The sequence below is a fragment of the Colias eurytheme genome, chromosome 16 (genome assembly GCF_061535395.1).
Source record: "Colias eurytheme isolate Ceu_HAF_F1 chromosome 16, ilColEury1 Martin Lab GWU primary, whole genome shotgun sequence".
NCBI lineage: Eukaryota > Metazoa > Arthropoda > Insecta > Lepidoptera > Pieridae > Colias > Colias eurytheme.
Genome location: NC_142995.1, coordinates 5,032,279 through 5,045,001, shown reverse-complemented (window position 1 = coordinate 5,045,001; position 12,723 = coordinate 5,032,279). Strand labels below are relative to the sequence as shown.

The window sequence follows — 12,723 nt, the reverse complement described above, 5'->3', positions numbered from 1 at the left end:
GAACGGGAACTGTGCGGGATTTTCTTTAAAAACGCGGGCGGAAAGCTAGTATATTTTAAAATAAATTTTAAAACTTGAAATGTAACTAATTTAAAATAAAGATCAATAAAGTTAAAGGAGTGAGGAGAAAGGCACAGTCAGCATGAATTTTAACAAGTTCATAAAAGGACAGTCTTAAAGAAAACATTTTCCTTACATCCTACTAATAAAGCGAAAGTTTGTGAGGATGGATGTTTGTTACTCTTTCACGCGAATACTACTAAACCGATTACAATGAAATTTGGAAAAATTACTTTTGATCCCGTAAATCCCACAGGAATGGGAACTATGCAGGTTTTTCTTTGAAAACGCATGTATATTAAGTATGTATTTCAATAGTAGTTTCTCATCTATGAGAACTGTCATTTAATCAACCGTTTAATTTTCACATAGTTACACATTTAAAGTAAATGTGTAAAAAAATTTCCAAATAAAAATTCACTCACACACAAATGTATTTATTATCTAAAGGAACAAAAAAAAAACTTAAGTGTAAGATTGCACAATTCTTCTAGAGTATCCATCTTGATAACACGCAGGCTCGAAATGCAGTGAACACAATCTAGCAAATTTCGACGGCGTCCAATCTACACGTCTCATGTTTTATACCCATTTTTTATTTAGCTCTGGAAATCTAAAACAAAATGAATTTATTAATAATCTAAAAGAGAAACAACAAACTTAACAGATAAGTCAAATAAAACAACCACGTGGTATTTTTTATTTTCCTGCTGTAGAAAATTTACATCTATTATTTGCTACAACAACTACATATAAATCTGATATAAGAAACAAAATAAAAAAATCAACGTTAATATGAAATAGATTTTTTGTCATAAATCGATAATATACGCTAGATGTGTTACAACACTACGGTGGTAAACAAAATGCCAAACATGATAATATTGTGACATTCTTTTAAAATTATTTAATTCTTTTGTATTCCACAACCCCATAAAGTGGGTAAATGTTACAGTTACAACATAATCTTATAAAAAAGCGCTTGATAAAACCTTCAAATAGGGTTAGAACATAAATATTTATCAATTTGCTGAAAATCACTTACCGATGGAAAGATATTTTTTCATTGTTTTCACCCAAAACTCCCATTCGACTAGTAATAGCCGGTAGCTAAACATACAATAGTCATTTTAGCACACTGACAAATAACAAGAAACACTATACACTTTATATTTTCTAAATATTTCGTTAAAAACACTTGACGCACCGAGACCTCCAGCTGGAAGGCAAACAAAACATAGCCGGCGCGCTACGTTTGAAGACAGTGCAGATACTCTATCGCTATCTCAATCTGACTTATGCTGTTATTGACTAAGAGTAAGTAGATTAGAAAATATGTATTTTGTTCTGTCTCAATATAAGAACTCTATAGGTTTATTCCTCTGAGGTAATCTGTGATTGACACTTGACACTTTGACAGCTGAAAAGTGAAATTTAGACCGCAGAAAAACGTAATAAAATTGAACATCATTGAACATTCTTTATTATCTACTCAACTTTATTTGTAATTTGTGATCTGTGTTGTGATATTGACAAAATTTAAGAAACAGCCCTTGTGTTAAATAAACAAATTACAAAGGTTTCTTCACAAAAAAAAATACTAGAATAAGTAACAATGGCTGGAATTAAAGGTACGTTTTTTAGGATATTAAACTTTTTCGATGCTTTCGTTAGGTTCACGAAAAATGAGTCACAATAATAATTGAAAAAACTATTTTCAAACATTCCATTACGGGATTTCTAATATCAAATCTAATTTTACATATTCTTTTGTTTCATGTAATACTGTGGACTAACTAAAGGGTAAGTGAAATACAACCTCGATATAAGCCACTAAAACCTTATTGTAATTGACTTGTGTGAACAAAATTTTGTTGGATAAATATTCATGTATTAATTGATACTTGTACATAGCTATTTTTAAACTATTACAAATATTGAGTTTTAAAAGGAAATTCTTCACTTTTCATTCTTTTATTTTTAATTTTGGAAATGAATTGTGTTCTAATTCTATAACAATAATAAAAAAGTTAAATTACTTTACTTTATTGTGTAATGTTTTTGCTTGAATATGATTCCTTATTGTTTAAGTATTATCTTTACTTCTAATTTAATATTGATTAACAAACCTATGAGCATTATTACTTAATATTTTGCCTGACTTTTCAACATTTAACATCATAAAAACAATTCATTACTTGAATCTATAAAATTTTCACATTTTTCAATTTCAGACTGGTGTCGCTAGCATTTGCTGGTTCAATTGGGATGACATTTGTTATATTAGCATGTGCCTTACCACAATACAAGTAAGTCATTTATTAAATTATTCTACAATATGAAGACTCCCACTCAACATTTATCTTAGCAGTTATTTATAGACAGGATTTACTTTTCTTGGCTGATACTTTTTCACTGAATAATTCTTAATTTCTATGTGTATCTTCTAAAATTTGGCCAACACTCCTTAAAGAACATAGGTTGAATATACACTACTTTCGTGCACTTAATGTGGGATATATATTCATATTATTCAAATTATATAATGAGTAATAACCTGACTAGGTTCTACAACAAACAAATAGCAATTAAAACACTTCAACAACAAAGCTCTACATGTGGTTAAATTTAAAAAGTATATTTACTTCTAGGGCCTTTTTCTGCGCCTTCATGCTATGTTGTAAACATTCAAGCTTTATAGAATGATATTCTATGGAAAAAATCTTAAAGTATAAATATTTATTTTAAATCTACAAAATTCCGATCATGAGTTTCTTTTCTTTATAATTTTTTATATTTATAAAGCATTTCAATGCTATAAAACAAAAATATCAAATTCCATAAGAGTCAACTGATTTGCATAAAATATGATACCTAAATGAAAGTGATAACAAATGTCAACAATCCATAAGAATTTTTTATCTATTTTCAAGATAATTCCCATAGTATTAATACACAAAGGAATTCATAGTATGTCATTGAAATTATAAGTAGGTATCAAAAAACTGGTGCATAGCTTTCTCTTCCATGCATTACATGAATCAGTATTATCTCAGGAGCTGTGTAAAGAATATTGAACCATATTTTTTTGACATTATGGTTGCTTTTCTTGGAACAACAATAGTTCTTAAAATTATTTGATGTATGTTCCGATTTCAATTTGTATGCACTCTTCAATCATTTCTAGTGTTATTTGTTTTTTGCGGTTTTTGGATATATGTTTTAATGTTCTTATGTAGGTGATATTGTAATGAAACTCATGTTGACTTTACAGCATTTATTGCATGAAAAAACACCGAACACAAGACAACACATCTTATATACTTACTAGTTACTATTTCTAACCTACCCTATACTAAATATATTAATTTATTACTACATGTGTTATGATTCAAATATTAAAATATTCTATTGATATTAAAACTTCTCTCCATTTGAAATCTACATCCTTACTAAGTACTAACTATAGGCTATTATATCCTGAAATGGGCGGGCCAACGCAAGTGGCTACTTAACTAATAAACAAATTGTGTTTTTCAGACTATGGTGGCCATTTTTCGTAGTACTATTTTACATTCTATGCCCAATACCGACGATGATAGCTCGGCGCCATACGGACAGCGCAGGTGGTACAAACTCACCATGCATGGAGACAGCTATATTTATAACTATGGGTATCCTAGTGAGCTCCTTTGCACTGCCCATTGTTTTAGCCCGCGCATCTACAGTGAGTATTTTTAATATTATGCTATGAACCTTTATTTTGACTGATTATGCATTTTCAAAGAGTTCGTGTGTTTTTTGAAGCTAAAATTGTATGTTGTGAATATTGTTCTGATAACTGCATTTTATTAACTGATAATAATTAATGGTTATAGAGCATTGACATGGTTTGAATACTCTATATTTATAAACCTTTTTATTGTAATGAATAATAATGCCTCAGAACTTTTGATAACCAGAATTGGGTCCAACTTATTTATAAATAAACAATAATCATTGGAATTTTTGACTTTCAGATTATGTGGGGAGCCTGTTATTTGACTTTAGCAGGTAATATCATAGTGTACCTCACTATTCTCGGATTCTTCACTATCTTTGATATGGACGATTCTGATTATGCAATGTGGTGAGAAATCTAGAATGTTTCGCAACATTCACTTGGGAAAAGACATTCACGAGGCAGAATTTTTGTATAAGATATTATGTTGTGTTAATCCTTTATTATAAGAGTGAATTAATGATACTGATGTTAGGATTTAGAGTTTTATTTCTGTGTAATTTAAAAATCTATACCCAATTTTATTTATGAATATTTTAAGATGATTATTTTTTAAATTTCAAAAATTTCACTTAATTAGTGTAAGAAACGGAACCTGTGTATTTTTTTACAAAAATGTTACTCGTAAATTAATTAAAAACTATAGGTAACCAATAATTAATTACCAAATAAATCGAATGTTGTTAACTGCTTAAATTTGGGTGTATATAAATTATAAATGAATATTTCAAAGTACAGTATTGTTTTTATATTAATATTTTGTATGTTCATACATTTTGCTTACATCTTTTGGCACATCTTCACTGTAAGATATGCTTATAAATAATTACTAAAAAAACATTAGTTTAATATATTATTATATTATTTATAGTTATAAAGAAAATAATATTAAATACACAATGAATATATTTATTTATCTTTGGTGAAAGTTCATGTAATTTTATACTAAAATCTTAAAAATATTTAAGTTTAATTCATCCATAAATTTGTTTATTGATTTATACATAATATTATATTTGTATTCTTCAAAATTACATTCCTGTGTTATAATTTTTGTACATACGTAAAAAAACAATGGTTTATTTGTCAAAAAAACGCTAAAAAATCAATAACATTATACTGGGACTGTTTTTGATAAGTTACTTAAATTTTTCTCATTCTAAGAAAACTCTTATTTTTCTTAATTCTCATTCTCTGTCTTAGAAAACATTATGTATTTACCGACGGCGATCAGTGTTGTAAGATAAGCATGTAAAATAAGAAATTTGTGATCATACAGTACGATTGTTACAGTACGATTCAAACTTAATGGCGGCGGAACATCGTACGATCCGAGGCGCAGAAAACAATTTTAGATATTAGCGGGACCTGTGCGCACCCGCACTCACACCTTTCCGAACCGCCATTAAGTTTGAATCGAACTGTAGATACATGCTGGAAACTCGAGCGAGTTGAAAAATTAGCTACTCTCGAAGAAAAAATCGACGCTTTGAATAATGGTTTTTAGCTTAATGTTATTGAATCCTGGTCACAATAAATATCTAACCAAATCTTTGTAAATTAAGTTTTTTATTTATAACCCGCAGATTTTTTTATGTTTAATGTAGGTAGTTTTATATTTCATAGTAATTCCATGATCGATGAACCAGTTGATACCTAAATTACCTAACTATTTACCTATATGAAATAATGAGGCTTTAACATACATTTTTAACATTTATTGAAAATATACAATGCAAACTACTAACTACTGTGTATTTAATATTATTTATTTTCTTCACTCTTCACAGCCTTCTTGATTTAATGATTAATCAGCTCAATCGCGGTTTCAAAAAGACAAAAGCTATTATTTCTATAGCTTGCCTATGCATTCAGGTACATAAGCTATATCACTACCTAGTACCTAGTATCATCAAAATCCGTTAAGTGGTTTTCGCGTGAATAAGTAGCAAACATAGGTATGTAAGTAGGTACCTATTCTAATAATAATTAACGAATTTCGTGTTAGTAATATTTGTAATATTATATGGATATGATATGTATATATCTTTTATTTTAAATGCGAATAAAGTTAAAAAGAAAGAAGTTATATACATTACTATTATTATTACTATACGTATATTACAATATTACCTACCATTAAATTATTGAACTGATTTGAATGAAATTTCTTATCTAGAAAAGATACGTAGACTAAAACTTGGGAAAGAAAATTATGATAATAACACCCATTATTATTATTATTTATTTTACAGTACCTATTTCAATTTTATCAGTCTGTTAAACGCACATACGCCATTCTAGATTTTGGAACTGACTTACAAATTTACATAGATCATACATAAGTAATGATCTAAGCAAATAAGGCGCTTCTGTAACGTGACATGCAGCTGAGCGAAGCCACTTCCTATTTCTAGATGCTTGGGTAAAAGTTATAAGGTCTATGTTATCAGATAATGAAGCATCTAATCTTCAATATCGAAAACAAAGCTGGATTTTATTTTCTATGTACATATTAAAATACTAGTTACTAAAAGACTTGTATGTATGTCATTTAAATTGTGTAAAGAAATTATAAGGATTTGTCATCAATCAATGACTTGTCAATGTCAAACTCAGAAATATACCTAGTGATTTCACTTTACCGCACCCAATATTTTATTTTGTAATTAATATTATTTGTACTATAATTTAGCAATAAAATAAAAATGGGTGATCATTTACCGGCATGTGTAATAGACGTGGGTACGGGCTACACCAAATTAGGATTCGCCGGTAATAAGGAGCCGCAGTTTATCATTCCGTCAGCCATAGCGATAAAGGAAACGGCTAAAGTGGGAGATCAAAGCACAAGACGTATGACTAAAGCCGTAGAAGATTTGGATTTCTTCATCGGCGATGAAGCATTTGAAGCTACGGGCTATTCCGTCAAGTACCCAGTACGTCATGGATTGGTCGAAGATTGGGATCTTATGGAAAGGTACATCGAGCAATGCATTTTCAAATATCTACGAGCTGAACCGGAAGATCATCATTTCTTGATAACGGAGCCGCCATTGAACACGCCCGAGAATAGAGAGTATTTAGCTGAGATAATGTTTGAGTCATTCAATGTGCCTGGTTTGTACATAGCAGTGCAGGCTGTCCTCGCTCTAGCGGCGTCATGGAAGTCTCGTACGTCCGCAGGTCGCACATTCACTGGTATTGTTGTAGACAGTGGTGATGGTGTGACTCACATTGTTCCTGTCGCTGAAGGGTATGTAATTGGCTCATGTATTAAACACATTCCCATTGCTGGAAGGAATATCACTTCCTTCATTCAATCCCTCCTCCGAGAACGTGAAGTAGGCATCCCTCCTGAACAAAGCTTGGAAACAGCGAAAGCAATCAAAGAAAGATACAGTTATATCTGCCCAGATATCGCAAAGGAGTTTGCAAAATATGATTCAGACCCCGCTAAATGGATGAAGAAATATACAGGTATAAATGCAATCACCAAAAACCCATTCTCTGTTGATGTTGGATATGAAAGGTTCCTGGGTCCTGAAATTTTCTTCCATCCAGAGTTTTCTAATGCTGATTTTACAGTGCCACTTAATGAAATGGTCGATGAGGTTATTCAGAGTTGTCCAATAGATGTTAGGCGAGGGTTGTATGGAAACATTGTGCTGTCTGGAGGATCAACTATGTTCCGAGACTTTGGAAGGAGACTGCAAAGGGATATAAAGAGGACTGTGGATGCAAGGCTGAAGTTATCCACAATGTTGTCTGAGGGTCGCATTACACCCAAGCCCATTGATGTTCAAGTCATCTCACACAACATGCAGAGATATGCAGTTTGGTTTGGAGGAAGTATGCTTGGTTCTACACCTGAGTTTTATCAAGTCTGTCACAGCAAGCAAGCTTATATGGAGTATGGTCCGAGCATTTGCAGGCACAACCCCGTTTTCGGCACCATGACATAATATATTATTACTTACTGCCAGTATTTAATTTTAAATTACAATTTATTGAAATTTATAAATAAGACTAAATTCATATTACTTATTAATTCAATCAAGACTTATTCATTATTTTATGTGTTTATAATTTACTATAGGATAAATGTGTTACTTTAAACACTCATTATGATAATATTGCTGGACTTTGATAAGCATTTAATGTATTGCATTCCAGCCACAGCCAAATAGTAAGATTTATAAATATGCTTTGTTTTATTTTATACCTCTGTCCTTTTCGTTTTCTTTCCCTTAGTGAGACAATTAGTGCTCTTGAAATTCAACATTTGTGTTCATCTACAAAGTCATTCAATAAGATTTTACAGATTATAATCTGTAAAATCTTATCATCATAAATGATTCCTTATTATCTTATTATAATAAGGAATCATTTTTTTAAAATAATATTTTTTACATTTAACATTTTACTCCTATCGTATCGTTAATTCTTCGAAACTCGTAACTTTTATTCAATATCATTATTATTTATTAATTATTACTTGTTATCACAACTTTTTCATACTTTTCAAACATGTTATGACTCATAACACACTCATAGACATAGACCATAGTTTTAACAACATTGTAATAGTTATAAGTAGGTTCAATAGATGGCGTGCAAATGAAAATTGAATCAAATACAAAAAGTTACAGAAGACTTCCATCGAAATAATATATTCCACGACGATTTTGATTCAACTTCGATGTTGAATTTTTATTTTTTACTTTGCAACTTATTCAAATTTTATATCCGGATAGAACGGTATTTATTATATTATCGAAGTAGTTACCTAGGTGGAAATTTATGAACTAGATTAATTTTGTAATGAACCACAGTTTTTAATAGTAGGTAGTTACTAGTTACTAAATACTAATTACCAATATAAGTAACCGGATTGATCTCGATTTATTTATATCTCGATACTGCCGGGAATAAGCTGTAAATCCCCAGATATTTGAATGATACCTACATCTACTTTAAAAATTGGTACTTACCTATTTTTCTAAGCTATTTTTGTTCATAAATAATTGCCAGGCCCAATCCTTTCATTTTGTCATGTCGCGTTGAACACCCATTTATTGCATATCCCGCTTTGGTTTCCACTAATTAGCTCTAGAGTTCAGTTTCGTCCTACGTATACTTACCTACTTTAGAAAAATAATATTATGCATTTGATACTGAATATTGAAAGTCATTTCACATTTTGAATATTTTCAGTATAGTTTTCGACAGATTTTCAAAAATCAACATTAGGTAGGTAATTGAAAAAAAACCTAGTGATTAGTTACGAACGGATGAAGTGATAGAACTCTTCTAGACGCCTTGTAAATATTTGTCAATCGTTAAAAAAATTTCAGCTAAGTTCAGTTTGATAAACACTACACAAAACTCGTGTAACCTACGGCTGACGGAGAAGTGAGAACCTTGGAGAACAGATAACTTACCGGGTCAAAGCAGAGCCAAGCAGCTAGTTAATAATAAAGAATAGTGGGGACAACATAATAATGTACTTACCTATGTAATTAATAAAATTTACATCATCATTATTATGCTAGGGGTTTTTGTGCGGTGCAGTGTAGGTACCTATGCATTTTTGCAGGATATACCTAATTGATTCCGTGCTTTACCGTCCATCTTATCCATATCCCATATCTTACATATGAAAATTTTATACCTTCTTATAAAATATACAGTGTGCTACAGATTTTTTACCAAAGCCTTTCCTTATTGTATCTACGTAATTGACATACTTATCCTAATGTTTTTCTAATAACCCTTTCAGCAACAGCTATATTGCTTTTCGATACGAGTGATCTGCTGTTATACTAGGTATGCCAAACATACTTAATAAAATCTCGGTTTATAATGTTAATTTAATCGTATAGGAGCTACCAACGTTGACAAGAGAGCATTTTAGTATAGTTGGTTCTTTGATATACTGTTCCTCTTGCTATTTCGGTTAGAGTCCGGGCTGTCTGGCTGGTCGCAGTGGTTGCGTTTTTTAGTGCGCATCTCATCTGCACAGGATAATTTCCCTAATTTGAAGTCATTTTTTAACGCGTAATTTTTAATATTTTACCTTAAGATAGATCCATCAGACATAATTTTTTTATTGCAAGACGTTTTTTTCGTTGTTAAATAGGTACCAGACGCAATTTTTTATTTCGTTTTTATAAAAAATTCAAATTATTTTAGAATGTCTGTAAATTTCATATTATGTTCTTCAAACATAATATAATCTAAAATTAATTAGCCAGACGCTAATTCGATTGTTAAGTATTAAATAATGTGTATAAATAAAAAAAAGTAATGAAGCATGCAGCTCATCAGCTAGTGTATTTTAACTATGCGACAGGAAATAATTGCAAGAATACAATATTATTTACACTTGTTCTTATAAATAAAAGCTAAAATGAAAAAAAAACATAAAAGTGAAAAATAAATTAAAGTTACCATACATTGAAAAGAATGGAATAAAAACTATATCAATGAAGGTTAAACAATTACATTGTTAAATTTAAAAAGCCATCTTCATAATCATCATCATCATCATCATCATCTTTCCTCACACTGTCAGAATTATTTATGTTACCGTCTAAGGAATTGTTATTGTTTTCCAATATTCCATCATCTGTAAACAACTAGAAAGTTTGTTTCAATATTGATGTACACACGTACACACACACAACACACACACACCACACCACACACGACACACACACGTGAACACACACACGTGAACACACACACACACACGCATGTTTAAGTTTGTATTGAATTTAACTAAAGTAGTTAGCATGAATTTATATAGGTAGGTATACTAGCGGTCCGCCCCGGCTTCGCCCGTGGTACCTACATGTATAAACTATCCTATCTCTCAAGTTGAATCGAACTGCACATGGTGTGCGAATTTTATTATAATCGGTTAAGTGGTTTAGGAGTCCATTGAGGACAAACATTATGACACGAGATTTATGTATATAGGTATATTAAGAATTAAGATTAATGAATTAATATTGTTATCATCATCACTACATAGTAGGTATAAAAAAAAGTCGCTTTCTCTGTCCCCATGTCTCTTTAAATCTTTGAAACTACGCAACGGATTTTGATGTGGTTTTTTTAAATAGATAGAGTGATTCAATTGGGAGGTTTATATGTATAATAACATCCATTAAATAGTGGAGAAGTACCTACTGTTATTTTTGAGGTTTCTAATGTGATTACGTAAATAATTACAATTTTTCCACTTACAGTGCAAACGGAGGCACCCTACGAGTTTTATCAAAATAATGTACTAACTACATTGAAAAGGTCTAGAGAAAAGTCCGTGATGGTATATGTCTATCTCTTATGGATAACCCACAATAACTTTTTTTATCATTTACTTTTTACGACAAATAATGGCTAATTTTCGAAGCGATTTTAACCAATACAGCATTAATCCTTAACCAATTAAAGACCTTGAATACATTGTTCATTTAATATAGATCTATATGGCCTTTTACACATGGATTTAAGTGAATATTTTCGAAGATATTACAGATTTAAAAATTGCGGGACGTAGCGTTTGCGGCGGTACCAGCCGGCCGCCCGGCTATATCTACACTAATATTATAAAGAGGAAAGCTTTGTTTGTTTGTTTGTTTGATTGTAATGAATAGGCTCATAAACTACTGGACCGATTTTAAAAATTCTTTCACCATTCGAAAGCTACATTATCCACGAGTAACATAGGCTAGGTTTTATCCCGGAAATCCCACGGGAACGGGAACTATGCGGGTTTTTCTTTGAAAACGCGGGCGAAGCCGCAGGCGGAAAGCTAGTATTTTATACCCGTGCGAAGCCGGAGCGGGCCGCTATGTTTTTATATTCAACGTTCACAGTTTTTCTGTAGTGTATTTAGCGATTATTGCACCCGTGCGAAGCCAGGGCCGGGCGGGTCGCTAGTTAATATTAGATATATACTAGCGACCCGCCCCGGCTTCGCACGGGTGCAATGGCGGCCGGCCGGTACCGCCTCAAACGCTACGTCCCGCAATTTTTAAATCTGTAATATCTTCGAAAATATTCACTTAAATCATACGGTATAAAGGGCCATATAGATCTATATTAAATGAACAATGTATTCAAGGTATTTAATTGGTTAAGGATTAATGCTGTATTTATTAAAATCGCTTCGAAAATTATCCATTATTTGTCGTAAAAAGTAAATGACAAAAAAAAGTTATTGTGGGTTATCCATAAGAGATAGACATAATATACCATCGCGGACTTTTCTGTAGACCTTTTCAATGTGTACAATACTTAGTACATTATTTTGATAAAACTCGTAGGGTTCAGCCTGCGTTTGCAATATAAGCGGAAAAATGTAATTATTTACGACATCACATTAGAAAACTCAAAAATAACAGTACTTCTCCACTATTTAATGGATGTTATTATACATATAAACCTTCCTCTTGAATCACTCTATCTATTAAAAAAAACCGCATCAAAATCCGTTGCGTAGTTTCAAAGATTTAAGCGTACAAAGGGACATAGGGATATAGGGACATAGGGACATAGGGACAGGGAAAGCGACTTTGTTTTATACTATGTAGTGATTAGAAAATTTAACTTGTATTGGCAACACTGTATTTTGTTTGTGGTTCTTTTTCTTCTTGTACGCGGTGTGTAATGTGTGGTATTAGGCAATGTGCTATTGGAAACAATATACATAAGTTTATGTAATCGCTGTTTTCATTTAAACCCATAACTTAATAGATAAGTAATAAAAAAATTGTTTTGTATAGAAGATTGTTGATGTACCCTAATCACGGACATGTATCAAGATAGACTAAGCGAGTGTATGTACTTCCCGTGTCCAAACTATGTTAATG

General features: G+C 31.4%; 2 protein-coding genes across 2 annotated transcripts; both read left to right on the top strand.

The window, feature by feature from the left end:
• Window positions 1-1,479: 1,479 nt before the first annotated feature.
• LOC149901758 (leptin receptor gene-related protein) lies at window positions 1,480-5,401 on the top strand. The gene is made up of 4 exons (XM_090110831.1): window positions 1,480-1,692; window positions 2,295-2,369; window positions 3,601-3,787; window positions 4,080-5,401. The coding sequence occupies exons 1-4, from the start codon at window positions 1,676-1,678 to the stop codon at window positions 4,191-4,193; spliced, it is 393 nt and encodes a 130-aa protein (XP_089966957.1). The 5' UTR covers window positions 1,480-1,675; the 3' UTR covers window positions 4,194-5,401.
• A 1,048-nt stretch (window positions 5,402-6,449) lies between these two features.
• Window positions 6,450-8,046, top strand: Arp3 (Actin-related protein 3). Its single transcript, XM_090111036.1, has one exon. The coding sequence runs from the start codon at window positions 6,550-6,552 to the stop codon at window positions 7,804-7,806; it is 1,257 nt and encodes a 418-aa protein (XP_089967162.1). The 5' UTR covers window positions 6,450-6,549; the 3' UTR covers window positions 7,807-8,046.
• Window positions 8,047-12,723: the final 4,677 nt, after the last annotated feature.

Coding starts and splice junctions, on each gene's coding strand:
- LOC149901758 (XM_090110831.1), top strand. Junction 2,370..3,600: donor TGTGCCTTACCACAATACAA/GTAAGTCATTTA, acceptor TGTGTTTTTCAG/ACTATGGTGGCCATTTTTCG. Junction 3,788..4,079: donor TTTTAGCCCGCGCATCTACA/GTGAGTATTTTT, acceptor TTTGACTTTCAG/ATTATGTGGGGAGCCTGTTA.
- Arp3 (XM_090111036.1), top strand. CDS start 6,550: ATGGGTGATCATTTACCGGCATGTGTAATAGACGTGGGTACGGGCTAC.